The sequence below is a fragment of the Triplophysa rosa genome, unplaced genomic scaffold, assembly GCF_024868665.1.
Source record: "Triplophysa rosa unplaced genomic scaffold, Trosa_1v2 scaffold112_ERROPOS181078, whole genome shotgun sequence".
NCBI lineage: Eukaryota > Metazoa > Chordata > Actinopteri > Cypriniformes > Nemacheilidae > Triplophysa > Triplophysa rosa.
Genome location: NW_026634057.1, coordinates 82,543 through 107,130, shown reverse-complemented (window position 1 = coordinate 107,130; position 24,588 = coordinate 82,543). Strand labels below are relative to the sequence as shown.

Below are 24,588 nucleotides of genomic sequence, written 5' to 3'. Positions count from 1 at the left end.
AGTCATCTCACAAAATTCATTTTAATTGTCTTTTTAACACTCAACATATTTATCAACTTGGACATTTCAAAGTTGAAAAAAAGTCTAATAGACTAAATATTTGTTCTGAACAGAGATCACATTGAAATTTGCATAAATTCACAAAATAAATGAATGTTTATTTGTGCACATATGAGTAAAAGAAAAAATACTGAAATAATGTAGAGATATAATTTACATTTATGTACAATGCTTTTGCAAATGTTATTTCTAAATGATGCAGAAGCTGCTGTTTGACCAGCTGATAGATGCTCACTAACATCACAAGTGTGGAATAGCAGTTGTGTGATTGTAGACAGCATTGATTTAATATCTGATGATGAAACCCCTCAACCTGGGGGCTGATGAAGTGAGTCTTGTGATGTCTTCAATGAAAACAAGATCTTCAGACTATTTACACAGATGCGTTTACAAGATCATTATTAAATACACATCTATGACAAAGTAAAACAAAACTAAGGTCATCATTAAAACGAAACACAGGGAACTAACAACAAACATGAAACAACTAAAGTCTGACACTAGAGAAAGGAACACTGGGGTTTAATACATTGGATGAAACGAAGTAACAAGAAACACCTGGAAGGCCAATGAACAAAAGAACTACAATGGACTACAATAAGGGACAGGAAACAGGAAATAACAAAAGTCCACAAACCACAGGGGACCACAGACTGAATCATAACAGTTACAAAGAGTTTATTATCTGTACATGAGTCACATTTTCATTCAAGCAGGTTTAGGAACTTTCTTTGAGTTCGTCAAGGCACTTTATAATTAAACCTCAGTCTCTCTATCTGTGCTCCGGCCAGCCGTCTAAACTTGATCCTTTGGTTTAACTGCAAGAGAAAAACAGATGTATCATTTATTTTAAATATATCAAATGTGTTCCTATTAATGTTTCTTATTTGATAGACTGAGCATACGAGCATCAAAGCAACAGAAACATTGGAGAGGGTCACACATTTCATGACATCACAATACACAAATAAATATCATAATACTTCTATTACACTACTAGATAACATTCATGCCGTTCAACACATCACAAGATAAAATATGAATGTTCAGGGTTTACACAAGTAAAGTTTAACAGATAGATAAATATACTGTTACCTCACGAGCAGACGAAAGCAAAGACAAAACTGTCATTTCATTCTTATTAAAAATAAAACTTATAAAGAAAATATTTGACAACATTGTACGAACATTTCGAAAACTGCACTTAGAACCATTCTTACCAACTTAATTTATCTTAAGAAAGTCTAACAAACCAGTAACATTATAATGTTGTGTTCTTTTTCTGGAGTTGAATCTGACTTTAGGGATGTTAAGAATCGAGGAACTAAGAGACTGTGTGATTAAGAGCGTTTATCCAAATACCATTTTGAGATGAAGTGTCCCCATCTTCCTCATCTGATGATGACTGGACAGTCCATAGTGCAGAGTGCCAAAATGACCCCCAAAATGACCCCCAAAATGCCCCCCAAAATGGCAGTAGACTGTAAGGGGGAACAGAATGTAAGAAAATATTACAACAACAGTCATAATAAAAGAATATTGGTAACACTTTATTTTACGGTGCCCTTGTTATGCATGCTACATGTATTTACTACAGTATTTATGTAGCATGTAACTACACCTAAACCAAACCCTATAACCCTACAGTATGTAGTAAGTACATGTAGTAAATTTGTATTGTATTACTCAGTACTTAAATGTATAATTACACTGTAACACGGGCACTAAAATAAAGTGTAACCCTCTCTCTCTCTCTCTCTCTCAACAGGTCTGGCTTTTGTTGAAACTAGTAACTTTGTATTAGCACCTATGTATATGCTCCTGTATGACATATCACTTATTGCTCCCTGAACTCTCTGTAACTCGCTTCAAAGGCTGCTAAATGACTAAATGAAAAATAATAATAAACAGAAGAATTGTGGTATGATCATCAAATAAAGTTGATAGTTAAATAAACTAGTAACAGGTGAATTCTGTTATTAAACAGTATTTAGTCAAATGAATGTTATGAGATCCAGGAGGGACAGATGAGGAGAACAGTGATGATGTAGTGTACAGTGAGCTGAGTATAAGATGTAGTGTGATGTAGTGAGAGGGTGAACTTGACTTTGTGTAAACCTCAGATCAAATCACAATTAAACCCAAATGAACTGATTTATCCCTGAAGTTTTCATCTAATAATCAAGTAGATAAAGAGAAGAATGATTCAATGGATCTTTACTCACCTCAGTTCACAGCTTGAACCTTTAGCACCGCACGAAGCTGCTTCAGTTCCTTTTTATTTATTTTACTCAGCTCAAGCACACCTAATAAAACCTCAATGCTTGTGTCTGAGCCAAAGTATCAGCTAAAGCAGTAGCATCTGTTAATATTACACCAACGTAGGCTAGAAGGAGACAAACAGACAGACAAAGAGAGATTATTGATCTCAGATCACAAATACAAATGTGACACATACAAAGTGAATTGAGGTTTTTCCAGAGCAAGTGTTTTGTTTTAACCGTATAAAAGACTGAACAACAAATCTTCTCTCTAACATCTGTTGATCATTTAAATAACAAAAAGCTTCAATGAAAAGTGTTTTTATTTTAGTGACTCACCTCAGTTTCTCTAGTTTGCATTGTGAATGTTCAAGTAGTCGACACAAGCGCTTCAGTCCGGTGTCCTTTATTTTATTACTACCGAGGTTCAGTTCTGTCAGGTGTGACGGGTTTGAACACAGAGCTGAAATCAGCTGGTCATGCTGTGTCATTGTCATACTGCATCCACACAGACTGAACAGAGACAGAGAGAATAAAACTGTGATGTTAAAAATGTTATTTTCTGATGAGCTGGGCAAAGCTAAACTCCCAAAATCTGCTTCAGCATTGTCTCAATTCTGTTTGCTGGAAGCTATTTTTTTCTAAACGATTTCTAAAAGTCATTCAATCTTTATTACAAGTATACACTTTGTTGCAAGATTTACTTGTGACATAAATAGATTGTTAATCTGAAGTCCTGCTGCGACTCTTTTTCTATAATCCTTCTGTTCTCTAAAGCTGACTGACCGATGGTCTTGTATACAATAACACAGATCAATGTTAAAATGTGATGTAAATGTGCAGTAAATACTTATGAAGAGTGACTAGTGGGGTTTGCGAGAATGATTAATGCTGTAAACAATGCAGATCTTCATGTCACTAAATAAATAGCTCAAGAGTAAAGCGCTGTGCTCACGGTCACTAGTGTAGAGATATATTGTGTGTCACTTACTGGAGTGTTGCCAGTCTGCATTGTGAATTACTCAGAAGAGCACAGAGGTGTTTAACTCCTGAGTCTCCCAGTGGATTTCCACTCAGATCCAGCTGTCTCAAGTGTGACGGGTTTGAACTCAGAGCTGAAGTCAGAGCAACCAGACCTGCATCTGTCAAACCACACGCTCTTAACCTGCATTGAGACAAAGTGAGAGAGAAGAAATGAAATAATGACAGGGGGTCCAGGCAGGCTCATAATCGTAGGACCTCATTAGGTCTAAATAATGAATATGGGGCTCACTGGTTATTTATTAAAACTAGATCAAAACTATTTTTGATCAAAGTACCAACGCTAAAAAAAACACTATTGCTTATTTGTCCTATACATTTAATAAAATTATAAAATGTCACACGAAACACTGACTGCGATGCGGCTCTATCTCATATCGAAAGCGATTTCTCTAAAGCTCAGACATTTACATCATATTTTTGATTTGAAAATCTTCTTTATTGTACCTTTTATGTTCACAGTCAAATGTCAAAATTAGGCGTTTTCCCAAGAATATAGTTCTCTTTCCTCCAGAAAACTTTGCTTCCCAGAGATATATTTTGCGCTCCTTCTGCAAAATGCCCGACTTTTGACGAGTGGACTCTGCTTGGCCCAAAGGAATGACATTATTCGTCTTATTCTGCATTGGGTTCATTGGATTGTTTTCATATAACTTGATCTACTTGTCAGGAGATGATCAGTTTCTAAAACGCTCATACAGCTCTCTACGAGTGACTGGCGCACTTCTATGAAGCCACTATTCTACTTTGACCCGTCCTCTTCCCTCACAACGCTCAGAGGATGTTTTTGTATTAATATTCCAAATAAAGGAACACTGCATACAATTAATATAAAGATACAGAGATTAAAGGACAAGAAATAAAAATTTCTCCCTCATGTGGATCTCTTTTGAATTATTATCAACATTTTAAGGACATTNTTAAACTCTATAAACAATCAAATGTTTACTCTTTCAGGGCCTGATCAGACAGAACGCGTCTTTAGCTTTTTACAGTAGAATACAGTATTTATAATATATTAATACGGTCTTGACATGCCCCTTTTCTGTTGGTTCAAATGAATTCAAATGCTCTTCTTCAGTTCATCCCACTCATTTTCTATAGTTGTCAGGTCAGGGAACTGGGATGGCTATGGCAGGATCTTGATTTTGTGTTCAGTGATGTCTGTTTTGAACCAATGTACTGATTGAAGATCTAACCACCCATTAAAATATTTATGAAATTAATACTCTTATACCATGGTCTTTTTGAATACTCGATTCTGATTGGCTGGAAGGTGTGCATTAAAACCCTTTAACGCACAAGTAGCTCCAGTAAGTTTGTTTACATACAAAATCACTGTAATTTTCACCTGTTTGATCTAAAATTTCACTGTAAGCAACAATAAAAGATTTAACTTGGCAAATGACCATGGTATAAGTGGGATAATCCACTTAATAATAAGGGTTTTAATGCACGACGTGGAGACCAAGAACCACCCGACGCGAAGCGGGGGAGAATATACCCCCCACTTCAAATTGTTTTACTTGAATGAAATGTTGGGAGATTGTAGATTTTTTTAAATAAAAGATCAAAAAGAGAAACAATGCAGATTTATTTTTACAGCCTTCTTTGCTCATATTTACCAAGGGTGCCAATAATAGTGGAGGGCACTGTATGTGAATGTAGGAATAATTGACAACGGGTTGTTGGGCTATTATGTAAGGAGTCATCCGGTTGTTATCGGATTGTAAATCCTGACAGTGTGATCAGTTTCTCTAATGAATTATGGTTAAATGGCGCCACATCTGAAAGCTAGAGGGTGCTCTTGTCCGAACGCAAACAAGACATGATTATGTCACAAATGTGCTAATCAGTATGTGACGTCACCAGCGCCGTTTACTTTCATTATCTTCCTAAAAACAGAAGCAACTGATTTAAACAAATGTTATTTTTTATTGGTTTTGAAGAAGAATTGATTCTTTATTTAGTACTATTTGATAAGACTTGATGATGGGATGTGTGTACAATGTCTGAACTCCAGTTGTGTGTTTGTGTTGTTCAGGTGTGTTTGGTGATGAAGTGAAGATATCGGTGATGGAGGGACATTCTGTTACTCTACACACTAATCTCACTCACATACAGACAGATGATGTGATACGGTGGAGGTTTGGAGAAGGCGAATCTAAGCATCTTTTAGTTGATATTGTTAAAAACAGTATCAGATATAATGGTCCATTCAGAGACAGACTGCAGACAGACGGTCAGACTGGAGACCTCACCATCACAAACATGAGAAGCAAACACTCTGGACTCTATGAAGCGCAGATCAGCAGAGCTGAAACAACATACAAGAGATTCAGAGTTACTGTCACAGGTACTGTAAGTACAATGGGAATGAATAGAGTCATTGTTTTGAAGATTGATTTTGCTTTACAAATTAAACTGAAATTAAGGGGATGCAAATTAGGGGTCCCTCACGATGCGATTCAGAAGCGATTCTCAGTGATCTAATTCACATATGTGTGATGTCGCGTTTGCGCTCCGAGTCAGAATCTCTGAACTGTCACGTACTGTATTTTAATAGTGTTTAAGTGCCCGATAAGCTGAGCTGTTCTCATTGACATGTTTTAGTGTAGTATAACATTTTTTAAGTATAAAATAGTAATTAAACTCGACTCAATAATACTAGGCTACATGTTTATCGGCAGTAACTTCCACGAATTGCCTCATCGTCTGCCAAATCATTATACACCTGCGTTAAAGGGACAGTTCACGCAGAAATGAAATCATTTCCTCGCCTTCGAGTTGTTCCAAATGTGTAAAAATGTCTTTGTTCTGATGAACACAGAGAAAAATATTTGGAAGAATGCTTATAACCAGACAGATTTTGCCCCCCGTTGACTCCCATAGTAAGAAAAAAATACAATGAAAGTCAAAAGTGCCCCAGAACGGTTTGCTGTCCTACATTCTTCAAAATGTCTTTTGTGTTCAACAGAACAAGTATTTTTCCTACTATGGGAGTCAATGTCTTTTGTTGTATGACGAACATTGAAAACAGATGTTTATTATGCGCTGATAGCGCACGGATCTAATACTGTGACACACGTGTGTTTAGTTTCCCTACTGTTCACGTGCACTCAAGACAACAACAGACTACTTTTACAAGGATACTTGCTAATATTTACATTTATTCATTTGGCAGACGCTTTTATCCAAAGCGACTTACAAGTAGGAGAGCACATAAACATTTTTTCAACAAGACAAATATGGGAATTTTACATAATTTTGTTTGGATTTGAACTGTCAAGAATAAGAGCAAGATGATCTCACACTGATCCCGGTCCATCTTATAGATGCTCCACGTGTTATCAGTGCTGGAGCAGGTGATGTGAAGTCAGTGTCAGTGAGCGTGGGAGGGTCTGTGACTCTACACACTGATGTCCAAACACACAGAGATGATCTGATACTGTGGAGGTTTGGAGATGAAGATCGTCTCATAGCTAAACATGATAAAGAAGACAATAAGAGCTCAATACATGATGATGGGATGTTCAGAGACAGACTGAAGCTGGATCCTCACACCGGATCTCTCATCATCACAGACATCAGAATCACAGACTCTGGACTTTATAAACTGAAGATCAGCAGCAACAACAAACAAACCCTACACAAGACATTCAGTGTTTCAGTCAGGGGTGAGTATCTCCCTTCTCTCATATTAATATCAGTTCAAAAGTTCTTCCTTTGCCATTTTGAAAAGTTTCATGCACACGATCTGCGTTATTTATCCGAATAAAAATGCTGTATTATGCATGCCAGGCCAGTGGATGGCGCTGTTGCGCTGTAAAGAAACAAGACCTGTCTGTGCACATACGCATACCCTGTTTTAAGCTAAAAGCGCTTTTAATACACTTTGTCGGCGTGTATGTGTGTTTATGGTTTGTGTAAATAAATACTATATCTCCGTTGGTCGTAGTGGTGCAGTAAATAGTATGTCACATAGCAGAAACACACGATATGGAGGCCGCCATTATTGTTTTGGGAGTTCTCGCGCATGCCTACAGACTGAACGCGTAATACGCATGCGTATGATGTCATCGTTGTCGATAACACCGTCATTTTCAAAAACTTGCACTTTGAGACCTGTTTTCAAAAGTTTGCGATTTCAGTCCCCCAAAACGCCGTTGTCGTGTAAAACGCTTAAAAAGATTTTAGTTTTTAGTTGAAAGCGGTCTTGTGTAAGTGGCCCATAGGTCTTTCATCTGGCACACCCAAGCAAGAACAATGTTTCAGGATCAAGGCTCAAAAACATGGAAGAAAGTGAACGATTACTTACTAATTTGATGCTTTTTGTTTTAGAAAAGACATTTCTTGTGTTTGTCTTAAGCTGTTATGCATGAATATGTGTGTGTTTACTGGGATCTTGAGTCTTTCTCTCTATCATTACAGATCGAGGTCTATCTCCAGGAGATGTAGTCGGAATAGTGTTTGGTGTCCTGCTGTGTATTGTTGTTGGTGTGATTGTGTTTCGCCGCAATAAATATGAACTGCAGAAACGAACGGGTGAGTTTCATCTTCAGCTGACTATGAACATATTACTTAAAAAGTACATATTACGAGATCATGTAAATTGCATTTCATGCCATGTGTAATGTTGCTAAGCAGTCTGCCAACTTGTAAAGCCGAAGTTGAATGAATAACAAAGTTATTGGCTTGGAAAAATGGAGTCGACTCTGAATCACGCAAACGAGTCGTCACTAGTCCGATTCGCCAACCGCCGCGGATGTACTACATTTAGTCCCGCCTACGTTTTGCTAGCATGGCCCGCGAAAACTTCACTCTTCTCCCCCAAACACTGTAGCTCGTGAGCCTCATTCACGGTAGACCAATCACAGCAGAGTATGCTGGCGCAAAGGAGGTGATTAGACAGATGAATCGTGGAACGAATCATTTGAGAGTCAGTCAAGAAGTAAGGTAAGAATAACTGCCTATTATAACAAAATAATCGTGTTTTTACACCTTCTATGGACATAAACTTGTTGTTGGACACTCCATAAACCAAAGTAGGACCTTTAAAATCAAGGATTATTTACTCTTTAATATGTTTCTCTTTTTGTTTCCACAAGTTCTACTTGATTTTGCTGCAGTAATGAATTTTATTTGATGATTGTTTATTAGTGAACTAAATTTATCGTTTAATAGCCTGATGAATCGGTTGAGTAATCGAAGCTTAACATCGCAGGTCTGCTGTTAAGTGTTATGTTTGGTACAGTCTACATGAAATTGTTGAGTTTGGTCGTTTTGCTTCAACACGCTTTTAATTTTTTGTCAACTAGAATACACTACACAATTCAACCGACAGTTCACTTAGGGTGCTTTCATATTTGTAGTTCGGTTCTTTTGGTCCGGACCAAAAAAATAAATGTAGTCCTGGTTCGCTTAGCGGTCAGACTGGCATTTTAACAGCAACCTAAAGATATCGAAGCCAACAGCTTACGTGTAAAGTCGCAACGTGATTGGACAGCTTTAACGATTTATATTTTAAAACGGAACTCACCGGACATCCAAATCAATGCTGTGAGCTGCATGGGTTACACATGCTCAGTGTAGGACTGCGCATATGAGGGTATTTTTAGTTAAGTCGCGAAGACCTCATGAAGTGTTTAAAGCAGTCAAAACGGCGCCAGGAATTCCTCCGTTACATGCACAAGCACAGATTATTATTATTATTTTATTACCTTTTTCTTTCGTGTCGTATATTGTCATCACTTCCTGTTTTTGATTCGGCTCCATGCCTTTGGTCCGTGTTGATTTCATATTTCAATCGAACCACGCCAGAGTTCGTTTGAAAGTGAACCGAGACCCATCTTTCGGTCTGCTTGTTTGGTGTTCACCAGGGTTCGGGTGGCAGCGTTCACACTTACACAAATACACCGCACTAACAGCTGATTTCATAACAGAGCAATCGCAGCAGAGTTCATTTTAATGGAACCAAACATGGCATATGTCAACACACCCTTACAGTACATTCAGGTCACACATTGCATTGGATTCCTGCGTGTCAAACCTATGACCTTGTGTTGCTCTGACAATGTTGATGATCTTTAACTGTACACAGAGTTATAATGTTCATGTTTCTATCTCTTGTGTTTCTCTCTTCTATGTGCTGCTGTGACAGTTAAAGAAAAGACTGGAAAGAACGGGAGTCCTGTCACTCTAGAGTGTGATGTCACTAAACTCCAGTCTGATGATGTCATCGAGTGGAGCTTTAGAGATAAAGTGATAGCCAAATTCAGTACGGACAACAAGCTCTTTACTGCTGATGAGAGAATCACAGACAGACTGCAGGTGGATGATCAGACAGGATCTCTCATCATCACAGACATCAGAAAAGAAGACGCTGGACTGTATAAAGTAAAGATCAGCAGCAGCAGTGGAGTGAAATCATTCCTTCAGCTCATCACCGGTGGAGGACCATCATACTCTCAATTCAATCTTATTGTCAAAGGTAAGAAGCTCAAGTCTATTGACATAAATCGTAATTCAATTTTCTTTGTAAATTTTTAGAGTATTTAGTTTGATCTAGGGATGCACAATTAATCGTATTTTAATCGTGATAACGATTTATGCTTCCCACAATTAATTGAGCATAATTGTTACGATATTAATGTTTTAAAAGCAAGCACAAAACTCTCGATCCGGTCAGAAAATCATCGCTGTCAGACTGAAAGCTTGTATCTATTCAACTTAACAGGAAATAAAAAAAACCAGTAATGATTTATAAAAAAACAGAATAAAAACGGAGTAGCAAGGTTTAATTCAGAAGTTCACAAAATGTACATTTTCAAGGCGTAGTGTTGAGATGACAGCGTGATTTGAAATACGGCGTTTAATGGCAGTAGATTATAACACAATCGTTGGTTGTAAAGTATAATAAACATGCTGACGTGGAATTGAAAACCAAAATTCTGAACTGACAAAATAATCGTGTTTATTAGTCGTGAATAAAATTTCGAGCAAAATAATCGTGATGATCATTTTACCCATGACCGTGCAGCCCTAGTTTGATCACATTTATAAAAGACAGATACAGCTGTACTAATATTTACGAAAACAGTCGAGCTCCTGGAGGCGTGCAGTGGGCGGAACTAAAGCACGAGCACACAGTACATCATCGCATTATCCCTGTTTAACACTGTGAAGGAGTCAAAACACATGAAATAGCAGTTACCCCCCCACCCCCTTAAAGAAAGTCTTTTGATAAAGTTATTTTACATTGTAACACAGCTCATTGGAATGCTTGATTCTGATTGGCCAGTCGCTACATTTGCAGGTTCGTTATTCCCTGATAACAATCTCTTAGAAACGAATAACACACGGTAACCCGGATGCTCCAAATCATTTTGACAAATTAAATATAAATATGTCTTTTAATAAAATATATGACATGCCTCTTCGTGATATTTGAACGTCGTTTCTTACCTTAAGACCGAAAGTATAAACGGCTTCTCCTCGCGGAAGGTCTGCATTCGGTAAAAATGAGCCGATTAAATAATTCAGATTCACTTCATGTCCAGTTTTTCTCTCATGTGGCAAGCAGCCGTGTAATAAGCGGGGTAATGTACAAGCAGCCGGCTGTTATCATGAAATAAACCCCTTCAGTGTGATACAAGACCCTTCTGATCACACCGTCGGGACTTATTTCTCCAATAACATCCGGCTGCCTGTACATTATCCCTTGCGTAATGCACAATGAACAAACAATTATATAAATACATCTGAAACATGTTTAATGATGATGTATGTTGACATGTTATTGAACTGTTCATGTGTTTCTCTCGTCAGTGTGCTGCTGTGACTCTGATTCTGTCACTCTGAACACTGGCGTTACTGAACTACAGTCAGATCGGATATGACGTTCGTCTGTGTTTTTCTCTTCTGTGTGTTATAGAAGAGGAGAGGATAGAATCAGAAGTGTTGGGAAGTTCTGTTTCTCCAGAGATTGATGTTACTGAAATGGAGACTGATGATGTGAGAGCAGGTGCTTCCTCTACTGTTGATGATATTCAGTTGAAAGTTTATGTCAGGGGTAAGTACAGCTCAAGTTAATGTGATGAAAATGACGTGTTGTATTGATATTACTTGTATTCTGCCTTTATCTTTTCCATACATTTTCTGAAATCGCTTCATGTTAAAGAGACACTTCACCCAAGAATGAAAATTCTGTCATCATTTACTCGCCTTCGAGTTGTTCCAAATCTGTATAAATGTCTTTGTTCTGATGACCACAGAGGAAGATATTTGGAAGAATGCTTAAAACCAAACAGATCTCAACACCCATTGACTTCCATAGTAGGAAGAATTACTTTATCATTTGTTTTGTTCTGATGAACACAAAAGAAGATATTTTGAAGAATGTAGGACAGCAAACAGTTCTGGGCCACTTTTGACTGCCATTTTTTCAGAAGTTTATATATATTGTATATTTCCAGATGAGTGAAATGATATAGCGTATGTTCTCCAGCACATTTGATCTGATGGATGTTCTTCTGTGTTTTTCTCTTCTATGTGCTGCTGTCATACATGAAGAGAGGATAAGATCAGTAGAGTTGGGAGGTTCTGTTACTCTAGACACTGATGTTACTGGAATACAGACTGATGATGTGATTCAGTGGAGATTTGGAGATGAAGAAACTCTCATAGCTGAAATGACTGTAGGGACTGAACCCTCATATGACTCGACTGATGAGAGATTCACTGACAGACTGAAGATGAACACAAAGACTGGACATCTCACCATCACAAACATCACATCTGAACTCTGTGGAGTTTATAGTGCAAAGATCAGCAGCAGGAGAGGAACAGAATACAGGAAATACAGGGTTGACATCTCTGGTGAGTGGATTTGTTTCTGTGATTTATATCTGACATGATGATGAGAGATGATGCAATCTCTGGGAATTGACTGCAAACTCTTCAGCCTAACACCCTCAAGGCATCCTAACTGAATATGACTTTCTTCTTGAAGAATAATGCAGTCGGAGTTATAATACTACGTATCGTTTTACTTCCAAGCGGTAGAATGGGAGTGAACGGGTGTTGATTTTTTGAAGCTCCAAAAAGTGCATCCATCGATCAAAGAACTTTGATGCGGCTCTGTGGTCTTAACAAAGGTCTTCTGAAGCGAATCCATGCGTTTGTTTAAGAGAAATATCCATATTGACAACGCTTAAACGTTAATGTCTACCTTTCATCATCTCTGGAATGCGCGTGAACCAGAGGCTTGTTTTTCGGGCAAATGACGGTGACGAAAGCTCCCGCGCGGAGTAGACGATATCCTTTTGGAACAAAACGAAAAATGCAGCGTTCATCAACGGATCATTTGATGGAAAGACAAGCCTCACGTGCAGCCGTGGGATAAGGGAAGCTAGACATAAAACTGGGTCAGTAGCTTGAACTCAGTTGACGGAGGAAACTCTGCTCGGCATTGTTTTGGTATGGTTAAATCTATTGTTTCTATTAAGGATAGTAACAATCTATATCCTGTTAACATGTTGAAAGAGGGAGCTAGTAACTGTTACAAACACATACCAAATATTGTCTGCTAATTGCTACTGGCGAAAGCACAAAAACATGAGATATTTTTATTATTTGCCAATTTGAGTGAACTGTCTCTTAAAGGATATAAAATAACATTAATTAGTTATTGTAAAACTTCATTAACTTATTAACACTAAGTTTCTTTCTGTGTTTTGGATCACCCTTAAAATCAAATCAGAAATAGGTGATAGAAATAAAGTGACTTGATATTCACACGGTTAATAAATCAAGTCTTTATTATTGTAGTGCTTCACAATAAACCGCTTCGTTTCAGAGCAGCTTTACAAACCTGTATACATTTCTTTGATCCGATGAACACAAAGGACGGAAGAATGTCAACAAGCAAACAGTTCTTGGACCCCATTTACTGCCATAATAGGAAATGCAAATACTATGGGAGTCAATGTGTTTAGTTACTGACATTCTTCCAAATATCTTCCTTTGTGTTTAGCAGAACAAAGACATGTATACTGCACTGAACAATATGAGGGCGAGAGTGAGTATTCCCCTACTTTGTAAGTCGCTTCGGATGAAAGCGTATGCTAGATGACCAAATGTAAATAATGACAGAATTTCCATTTTTGGGTGAACTGCCCCTTAAAAGTTTTGTGGAACCAACATTTTTCATGAAGTAAATGTTTGTTTAAACAGACACTGCTGGTGGAACGGAACCGAACAAACAGAAATCAGTCAACAAATACTGTATACATTTTCACTGTAAAAACTGTGTTTTGAAGCTCTTACAGTGATGTTTCTTTCCTGGAGTTTTTGTAAACAACAAAATCTGTCCTAGAGTTCCATTAGACTTGAGCTTGTGTTCAAACTATCCTGAGGTGCACACGTCTAACACGTCTAACACGTGAGTTTGTGTTTTCTGAAAGGTGCATAAATTCACAAAACGAAAAAAATGAATGTTCATTCGTGCACTTCAGTGACCATTTTGAAAAGAATGCAGAGATATCATTTACATTCATGTATAAAATTAATCAATGTATAACTCTATTGCTGATACTTTGTAAAAGTCATTTCTATGTCAAATCGTTGACATCTCATCTCTTTTCTGATAGATTCAGCGGGAACCGAAGAAGATGAATCAACAACGGTTGGGACGCCTTTACTGCCTGAAGCAGAAGATGAGGTTTGATCAGCTGATAGATGCTCAACATCACTTCTGTTACATCATCAACATCTACAGCAGCGTTTCTCGGTGGAAGCAAGATTATACCAAATATCCAGAGATGATTAAACATTTACCTGCAAAAGATTACGATCTGCATCAGGACCAGCTAGTGCGCAAACTGTGGGTTTAATGTAGGTGATGAATTCAGCCTATCATAGCATGTTCAGCAGTTAAGAACCGCACAATGCGCTCACAGTGCTCGTGACGTAAAATCCTTCACGCCGGACAAAGCTCTTCACGGCACTTTATAAGTCCTTATTCTCCTCGAGATGCTAGCACCACCTTGGCTGTACAAACTTTGCACACAAAAAGGGAATGTAATGTGTAAAGTGAATGTGTTTTTACAAGGATCGCGCCGGTTTATGTTTCTGCTGGGTGCTCAAACTGACAAGTTTGACAACCTCATATACAGAGATGGGTAGTAACGCGCAACATTTACCTCATTACATTTACTTGAGCAACATTTTTTTAAATCTGTATTTTTATTTGGTTACACTTTGTGACGTTCCTTCGTTGTAAGATATGCATTTTAAAATGCGTCGTATATTTCAACGTTGTCGTCTCTTTTTGCGGGCATTCCCGAGTGATTGATTCTTTTGAGTCGATTCTTTTGATAGCATTATTTGGACACTGGCCAAAACCGTTTAAATAGGTTCATGAATCAGTTCAAATGATTTGTTCAGTACGCAGCACGATCCGAAGCGGCGGGTTACACACTCCTTGTAGCGGGAAACTTAAGAACACGCAGAACACAAAGAGCGTTTGATGAAGTGGATATGAATTTATATCTATCAAATCAAAAACGGCAAATGTGTCATATTGTTTGCCAGCAATGATGAATGCCCGACCTGTTAGACGCAGACGTGGGCATGCAGAAATATACATCTGAAGAACAGAAGGAAGAAAACTTGTTGACGGGCGTGTGGTTCGCTGTTTACTGCATGTTTACAAGTAAGAGCGTTTCACAACATGAGAAAACATGTGTTTGGTCTAAAATCAGTTTGTATTTCATATAAGAGAGCACTGCAAATGTTCTAGATCATCTTAGGAAATGCTAAATGAGTTTAGTTAAGTGCATTGTAAACGCAAAACTCTGCAGGTTCACTTTAGTTTGACATGATCTAGTGTTCTAAAAAAGTTGTGTAGGCTACATTGACATCAGGACTAGATGAGATTTACAGAAATGCTCGTCTCTTCTGTGTTTGTCTATTCTTTAGTCTCTGTGTGTATATTGCAAAGATATCTGCTTATGATAATAATAATAATTAAAATATTGATTAAAAGTATAATATCGAAATACTGGCATTAATATGAATTATATAAACAGTATATAATCAGATACAAAGTAACTAGTAACTAGTTTTTTCATTGCATACTTTTTGTTACGCCTCATGGCTCGAACTGAAAGACATTACCAACTACAAGCCATCATCCCCTCAGTCTGTGGGTAATCAACGACTTCTATTGTGGTATTGAAAAGCAGAGTCTCACCCTCCAGACCCGCCCTGACCCTATCTCTGCTATAGCATTAACACCTCCTCTTGACACTCGATCTGCGAAGAGGATGTGTGCCAGCTTTTCCGCAAACAAAAGATCAGAAAAGCACCAGGCCCAGACAATATCTCACCCTCTCGCCTAAAAGTCTGTGTGGAGCAGCTGTCGCCCATCTTCACTCATATATTTAACAGATCTTTGGAGCAGTGTGAAGTCCCTTCATGCTTCAAACGCTCCACCATCATCCCTGTACAGAAGAAACCCAAAATCTCTGGACAAATGACTACAGGCCTGTTGCTTGCAGGGTGGCCCATGGCGGTCAGTTCACAAAGAGCGTTGCCGTTAGAACGGGAGTCAAGCAAGACTGCCTGTTGTCACCATTCTTAATTCTTCTGGCAATTGACTGAAACCTGAGGAAGACAACAGCAGGGAAGAGAAATGGAATTCAGAGGACACTTGGGAACCAGCTCAATGACCTGGATTTTGCGGATGACATTGCCTTACTCTCACACAGTCGCCAGCAGATGCAAGAAAAAGCATCAGACCTCTCAACTGTCTCAGCTCAACTTGGCCTTAGGATACACGAAGGAAAGACAAAACTTCGGAAAATCCACACAACCAGCACAGAACTAGTAAAGCTTGGAGGAAAACCCCTAGAAGTGGAGTCATTCACATACCCAGAGAGCATCATCGACAAACAAGCAGGCACAGACGCAGATGTCAAGGCAAAAATCGGGAAGGCGAGAGCAGCAATCCTCATGATGAAAAATGTTTGGAACTCTTGCCAGCTTACAACACACACCAAAATTCGCCTCTTCAACTCCAATGTCAAGTTGGTTCTTATTTATGGAGCAGAATCCTGGAGAAAAATTAAAACCACCATCAGGAAAATCCAGACCTTTATCAACAGCTTTATACGCAGAATCCTTCAGATCCGCTGGCCAGACACCATCAGAAACAAACCAGCTTCCTGTAGAACAAGAAATCAGGAAGAGAAAGTGGAGATGAATAGGGCACACCTTGCGAAAACCAAATACAAGCATCACCAGACAGGCCCTGACATGGAATCAACAAGGAAAGAGAGAAAGTGGGAGACCTAAAAACACCTGGACAAGAGACTTTGGAGGCAGATACCAAAGAAATAGGGCACACCTGGAAAGAGCTGAAAAAAATTGCCCAGGACCACGGACACTGCCAACTGAGTGGCACACATGATAAATTGCAAGTCTCGGGTGCAAGAGGTCGCTGGTTTGAACAGCGCATTTACATGGTTCAATTTGCAAGTATGTGCACAAATAGTGAAAGTATGTAAACAAACGAAATGTAATTTCATTTTAGTAATGAAATAAAATAAATTGAACTTCTGTTATTTTGGCCCGTACTGCACCTTCAGTGAGTGACTCGCGTCGCTACTTGTTGCTCTCACACGTCTCCTCAGGATCTCGAGCGCGTCATGACGGCTCAGTGGTGCGGTGTGCTGCACTGCAAGCCTGGTGTCTCAGAGGTCGTGGGTTTGAATCCTGCCTAGTGCGTTTGTTGTAATTGCGGATAGTCACCGATTTAATGTCGTTCTCACATACTGTTCATAACCTATTTGTTTCTCACGCGTGTTTCATTTCCGCTGTGCTATACTCATGCTGTTCTGTGCTGCTCCGGCTCTGTGCTTCTACAGCTGCCGACAGCAACTGAGTGTCCGCAGTGGCGCAACGAACGGGGCACAAAATTTATTAACAGAATATAACTATACACAAGAAAATACAAGTAAAGTAAGTTTATGCATAAATGTAATGAATCGTCGCAATGTTGAATGTATGAAGCAAACAAAGTTGAACAGAACCAAAGCAAAACCAAGTCCTCAGTGCCGCACTGCATTGGCCAGTTTCCATACTGCTATTAAAACCAACAGCGCGGTGCATGCATACGTGTCTTTTGCATTCGCGTTGCGTGCATTCGCATTTATAATACGTCCTTCTAAGCAGCTACCGCCTCCGTTATGGACCCATACATTAGTGGATAACGCATCTGTTATGGACCCATACATTAGTGGATAACGCGTCCGTTACGGACCCATACGTTAGTGGATACGCCTCCGTTACGGACCCATACGTTAGTGGATAACGCGTCTGTTATGGACCCATATGTTAGTGGATAACGCGTCCGTTATGGACCCATACGTTAGTGGCCATCGGCTCCGTTCCGGCCCCATACGTTAGCGGCCCACCGGGAAAATGCCCGGTACGCCAGATGGCCAGTCCGCCCCTGTTTGGTGTGTTATAAGTTGCCCATGCATGTATTAGACATGTGAAATTGCAAAAATGAAAGTGTGGGAACAAAAGATGCATTCTATGTAATCATAGCACACCTCGCTTTTCAGAGCCATGAGCTTTGTAAAAAATCTGCGCGTTTCAGAGAGGCGGAGCAAAGAGTAGATACAGACATGCACGGTGTGTGGAAAATACAGCGTTTTTGAACCTTAAATGGTGTTAACACATTACATCTAAAACAAATTATAATACATCATATGACTCCTTTAAGGAAAAAAAAGAGAATAAATGCACTAGCTTTGTACAAAAATAGAAAATGTGACACCGTAATACTTCTATTATTAGATGTAGCCATATTTAAGAATCATCTGGAAAGTAAAACACATCTCTTCCGTCAACACCTGACTGATCAGTTCTGACTTCTGTCTCATTTCTACTCTTAAAAAAAAAAAAAAAAAAACTTCGCTCTGTATACTGTGGTAGGCTATATGAGACCAGTTTTCTTTTTATTGCACTTATGCTTTTTGTTGTCCTTATGTTGTTCTAATTGCTTCCATCGTTTCCCTCATCTGTAAGTCACTTTGGATAAAAGCGTCTGCTAAATGACTAAATGTAAATGTAATGTGTTCTGCTTGGAGTGAATCTCGTTTTTATAGATGTCATACATGTACATGTAACAGTATTGATAAACCTTTGTGCCCGATCAGTTTAATGGATGAACACATTTTTTTGTAATGGCTGTTTTAACAATAAACACATGCTAGTTTTGTGTTCAGCTTTGACATGTATAACTGAATACACAATATGAACAATTGTCATTATTAATAAATGAATAAAACTTCAGTTGAAATGTGTGGGTCTTTGCATTGGCTCATAAATATTTTGTGAATTCAGTGGAAAATTTCATAAGACAACAAACAGTTTTCAGATATGAATATGTACAGTTCATCTCATAAAATCTAATGTCAATGACATGAATTGTGAATATCACCACACCTACAGAGAACAATATTGTGGGAACAGAAACTGACCATGTCCACAGCAATCAAATGAAATGTTCATGTGTTATAATGTCTACATTTGTGTCTTGTGTTTCTCTGGTGTGTGTGCTGCTGTTACAGATACAATGAAGGAAAATGAATCTGATTCTGTCACTTTCTGGTCTTTTCTGGATCTGGACTCATCATCAGAGACATCATCAGAGACATCACAGCTAAACACACCCGAGTTTATAAACTACACGTCTGCAAATCTAGAGGAGAAAAACACAAGTCTCCATCTCAGTTGAGCATACTCTTATAAAGTCACTTAATGAACACACTTGTGTATACTATAGTATTTACTATGGTAAACTGTTTCCATTAATATCGGCACTTGTTGTTTTCATGAGTGTTTGTATGGGAGGGAGAATCTGTCTCTCTACAGACTGAAGCTGAACTACAGAGGGGCGATCAGGTCAAGTGGTACTCCAGAAATGATGGAGGATACAAACTACAGGAGATCAAATCATTCTGGTAGAGAAATGAATAAATGGAGATGACAGAGAGAGTAAATATACAGATGATGAGAGATCTCATCACCACAGACATCAGACAGATATATTTCAGCAGTGCAGCAGTAATGGAAGAATGTCATACAGGATATTCAGTGCTGATGTCAGGAGTGACTAACTCAAGATTTCTGATGTGATGTTATAAAATCTATTGATCTAGAGCTGACTGAAGATATGATGAACATGAGCATAAAACACTTACAAATGTGTGATTCTTCACAGACGGCCCTCTCCAAATCAGAAGAATCAAGATTGTTTCGGAGTCATCTCACAAAATTCATTTTAATTGTCTTTTTAACACTCAACATATTTATCAACTTGGACATTTCAAAGTTGAAAAAAAGTCTAATAGACTAAATATTTGTTCTGAACAGAGATCACATTGAAATTTGCATAAATTCACAAAATAAATGAATGTTTATTTGTGCACATCATATGAGTAAAAGAAAAAATACTGAAATAATGTAGAGATATAATTTACATTTATGTACAATGCTTTTGCAAATGTTATTTCTAAATGATGCAGAAGCTGCTGTTTGACCAGCTGATAGATGCTCACTAACATCACAAGTGTGGAATAGCAGTTGTGTGATTGTAGACAGCATTGATTTAATATCTGATGATGAAACCCCTCAACCTGGGGGCTGATGAAGTGAGTCTTGTGATGTCTTCAATGAAAACAAGATCTTCAGACTATTTACACAGATGCGTTTACAAGATCATTATTAAATACACATCTATGACAAAGTAAAACAAAACTAAGGTCATCATTAAAACGAAACACAGGGAACTAACAACAAACATGAAACAACTAAAGTCTGACACTAGAGAAAGGAACACTGGGGTTTAATACATTGGATGAAACGAAGTAACAAGAAACACCTGGAAGGCCAATGAACAAAAGAACTACAATGGACTACAATATGGGACAGGAAACAGGAAATAACAAAAGTCCACAAACCACAGGGGACCACAGACTGAATCATAACAGTTACAAAGAGTTTATTATCTGTACATGAGTCACATTTTCATTCCAGCAGGTTTAGGAACTTTCTTTGAGTTCGTCAAGACGCTGTATAATTAAACCTCAGTCTCTCTATCTGTGCTCCGGCCAGCCGTCTAAACTTCATCCTTTGGTTTAACTGCAAGAGAAAAACACAAAATTATAATTTATTTTAAATATTCATATATTAAATGTGTTCCTATTAATGTTTCTTATTTGATAGACTGAGCATACGAGCATCAAAGCAACAGAAACATTGGAGAGGGTCACACATTTCATGACATCACAATACACAAATAAATATCATAATACTTCTCTTACACTGCTAGATAACATTCATGCCGTTCAACACATCACATGATAAAATATGAATGTTCAGGGTTTACATGAGTAAAGTTTAACGGATAGATAAATATACTGTTACCTCACGAGCAGACGAAAGAAAAACAAAGCCTGTCATTTCATTCTTACTAAAAAGTAACTGAAGAAAATATTTGACAACTTTGTAAGAAAATTTCGAGAACTGCACTTAGAACCATTCTTACCAACTTCCTATAATTTATCTTAAGAACGTCTAACCAACCAGTAACATTATAACGTTATGTTTGAGTCCGTTCTTTTTCTGGAGTTGAATCTGACTTTAGGGATGTTAAGAATTGAGCCTGTGTGAGACAGTCTCAAGAGACTATCAAGAGACTATCCAAATACCATTTTGAGATTAAGTGTCCCCATCTTCCTCATCTGATGATGACTGGACAGCCCATAGTGCAGAGGGCCAAAATCCCCAAAGAAATGTCTGTAGACTGTAAGGGGGAACAGAATTTAAGAAAATATTACAACAACAGTCACAATAAAATAATATAATAATAAACAGAAGGACATTGTGGTATTGATCAATCACAATAAAGAGTTGAATAGTTAAGTAAACTAGTAACAGGTTAATTCTGTTATTAAACAGTATTGTAGTCAAATGTAGATGTTATGAGATCCAGGAGGACACGATGAGGAGAACAGTGATGATGTAGTGTACAGTGAGCTGAAGTATAAGATGTAGTGTGATGTAGTGAGGAGGGTGAACTTGACTTTGTGTAAAACCTCAGATCAAATCACAGATTAAACCCAAATGAACTGATTTATCCTGAAGTTTTCATCTAATAATCAATAGATAAGAGAAGAATGATTCAATGGATCTTTACTCACCTCAGTTCACAGCTTGAACCCTTTAGCACCGCACGAAGCTGCTTCAGTTCCTTTATATTATTCATACTCAGCTCAAGCACCCTTAAGAACCTCAATGCTTGTGTCTGAGCCAAAGTATCAGCTAAAGCAGTAGCATCTGTAATANAAACGTTCTTTTCCCCATCATTGGAAATGCATGGCGTCAGCCAGTTTGGTCTACATAAAATCACTTTTTCCGTTCAACAGAGCAAGATACATTGAAAAACCGAGCCGTGTTGGGTGGGGGGCTCGACCCAACGGAATGGCCGGAGGTGTCGTTTCGCGACATTTTTGTATCTGATTGAGTCTCCAGCTAGGCGACAACTGTAATATCAGTATCCCAGGGTCATCCAGCAGTCTATATTTTTATCCCATGTTCATTAAAGCTATGATATAACGGACAAGAATGTCTTAACATGTTAAATGAATACATTTCATGCACAGCTTTGACTGTAGCACGCAACGGTTTCCCACATAGAAGTCCATTATAAAGAAACAGCTTAACGTGGCTCAAGGCAGCGATAAACTAAGAACACAGAATTTTCTGTTATTACGTTGATGTTTGATATCAGTGGTAAAGAAATGCATTTAATTACTTGGTTAAACGTGTGTGTAGTGTCGGTGTTAAGCCACGAAGCTGCTTTCTTACAATGGACGTCTATGGGGAAGACAAAAGTATTTTAATCAAATAACAGATCAGTATTGCAATAAAGAGCCATATAAGCATTAATATTTGACATCGGCCACTTTAAATCATTCATGATTTAGCGTTCTTAAGGTTATACCTACAAAACTCTACCTCTATGAAACAGTGTAAGATAATAACTAGTCACACAAACTATCCCAAACTCGGGGTACAATTAATCAAATCACAGAATCACTGAATGAATTTGTGTTTTTCACGTTAAACGTTTTAAAAAGTGCCTGGGTTGACGTGCAGGAGGACGGGACTACGCCGGTCTGGTTTTTCCGCTGTGTATTGTAATGGATTGTTTCCCCCCACGGCACAAACGGATATGTCACTTACTTGAGTGTTTCCAGACTGCATTGTGAATTACTCAGAAGAGCACAGAGGTGTTTAACTCCTGAGTCTCCTAATCGATTTCCACTCAGATCCAGCGTTCTCAAGTGTGACGGGTTTGAACTCAGAGCTGAAGTCAGAGCAACCAGACCTTCATCTGTCAAACCACACGTTCTTAACCTGCATTGAGACAAAGTGAGAGAGAAGAAATGAGGAAAAGAAAGAAACGACAGCGGGGTCCCAGACCCCTCATAAGTCTTAAGGGACCCCTCATTAGGTCTAAAATAATGAACTTGGGGCTCACCTGGTTTTTATTAAAACTAGACTCAAAACACAAAACTATTTTTTTGTCAAATTATCACGCTAAAACAAAACACTATTGTACATTATTTGTCTAAAATTTAATAAGACAAATTAAAATGTCACACGAAACACTGACTGCGTGCGGCTCTTCTCATATCGAAAGCGTTTCTCCTAAAGCTCGACAGTTACTATCATTTTGATATGCAAATCTTTATTTATGTACGCTGTTATGTCTCACAATGTCAGACTTCGGCGTTTCACCCAGAGAATATTTCTCTTTCCCTCAGAAAACTTTGGAGATTATTTTGCGCTCCCTTCTGCAAACATGCAGTGACTTTGACGAGTGGCTGCCTTGGCCCAAAGGAATGACATTAATCCGTCTTATTCTGCATTGGTTCATATGGACTGTTTTCATATACTTGATCTACATTGTCTAGAGATGAATCACGTTTAAAACGCTCATACGCTTAGTGACTGGCTGCACTTTATGACAGCCACTATTGACTTATTGAAGGAATGTTTTTATTTATATTCCATAACAAGGGAACAGCACTGCATTACAATAATATAAAGAACAAGAATCGAAGGACAAGAAAATAAATAATATCTCCCTCATGTGGATCTCTTTGAATGGATTATCAACATTTTAAGGACATAAATGAATAAGCTGCACAGTTTCCTTCATCACAGGGACCAGTGGTGGCTGGTCAATAGAGCGTGAAGGATTCAGATTGATCATCCAGAGAAAAAGATTGTGAAACATGTTCAATTAATGTAAGACAATTAGTTATTGCAAAATAATTTTAAAATATTTATTTCCACTATATTATACATCAGACGCGAGCAAAGCTATGCGACATGACAAACCCATTAGAAAAGAACAAGGCATTTGTCGCCGCATCCAGTGTGGACAACATTTTTGATTACAATGGGTTCTATTTGACCAGACGTTATCCCGCTTATTACTACTTACCTCCTTTTGCACAAAGGTTTGCAACCTAGACAGTGCACTTACTGTAAAAATAACTATGACCACAGATTATCAATACTATACCTATCCTGTTTCTTACACATATATAATGTGGTTAGCGTTGTATTAATATAGTTCTGAAATACAGTTACAGTTGACAAGTCAGGGACTAGATATTCAGCATAAGAACAGCGCCAATTGAATAGTTATGTTTGTTTAAAAAAAATCTTAATTATTTTATTATTTGGTAACCGCTTTATAAAAATATAGCCCACATAAGACACCTAGCATTGTGTCATACTGTGAAAACAAAACCTAATCAGCAGATGAGAAAATCTGTCAACTGATGCCAATCATTTAAAAGTGTCAGGTGATCAATATTGGCCTTGAACTACTGGTCAGTCAGTGATCACCAGACTTGCTTAGTCAATTACAACTGAAGTCACTCATTTAAAATACCATAATATAATTCAAATAACGTTGAATTGAAGCTTGAAGTAGAAACACTGTATAATCAAGTCCTCACATGAGTGTGTTGATGCGACAGTGTTTATCCTTCAGTAGATCACAGATCTGATTCACTCTTGACTCGTCTAGTTTATGATCACTCAGATTCACTTCTCTCTCCAGTAAAGGATT

At 38.1% G+C, this 24,588-nt stretch overlaps 2 protein-coding genes across 3 annotated transcripts in view; one reads left to right on the top strand and one right to left on the bottom strand.

Annotated features, from left to right (window-relative positions):
- Positions 1–2,373: 2,373 nt before the first annotated feature.
- LOC130549384 (uncharacterized) overlaps positions 2,374–24,588 on the bottom strand; it is a 69,428-nt gene continuing 47,213 nt past the window's right edge. The window contains exons 21-23 of one of the 2 annotated variants that reach the window (XM_057326588.1): positions 22,683–22,856; positions 2,661–2,834; positions 2,374–2,446 (exon numbers count right to left, since the gene is read on the bottom strand). In XM_057326588.1, the coding sequence (XP_057182571.1) occupies positions 2,404–2,446; positions 2,661–2,834; positions 22,683–22,856 (391 nt within the window). In that variant the 3' untranslated portion in view covers positions 2,374–2,403. Of the gene's footprint in view, positions 2,447–2,660; positions 2,835–20,263; positions 20,577–22,682; positions 22,857–24,588 lie in introns of those variants that run through there. The other variant, XM_057326587.1, reaches the window with a different exon arrangement.
- Positions 5,388–19,066, top strand: LOC130549386 (uncharacterized). Its single transcript, XM_057326594.1, has 7 exons — positions 5,388–5,718; positions 6,698–7,039; positions 7,794–7,907; positions 9,523–9,852; positions 11,296–11,433; positions 11,934–12,239; positions 14,012–19,066. The coding sequence occupies exons 1-7, from the start codon at positions 5,439–5,441 to the stop codon at positions 14,086–14,088; spliced, it is 1,587 nt and encodes a 528-aa protein (XP_057182577.1). The 5' UTR covers positions 5,388–5,438; the 3' UTR covers positions 14,089–19,066.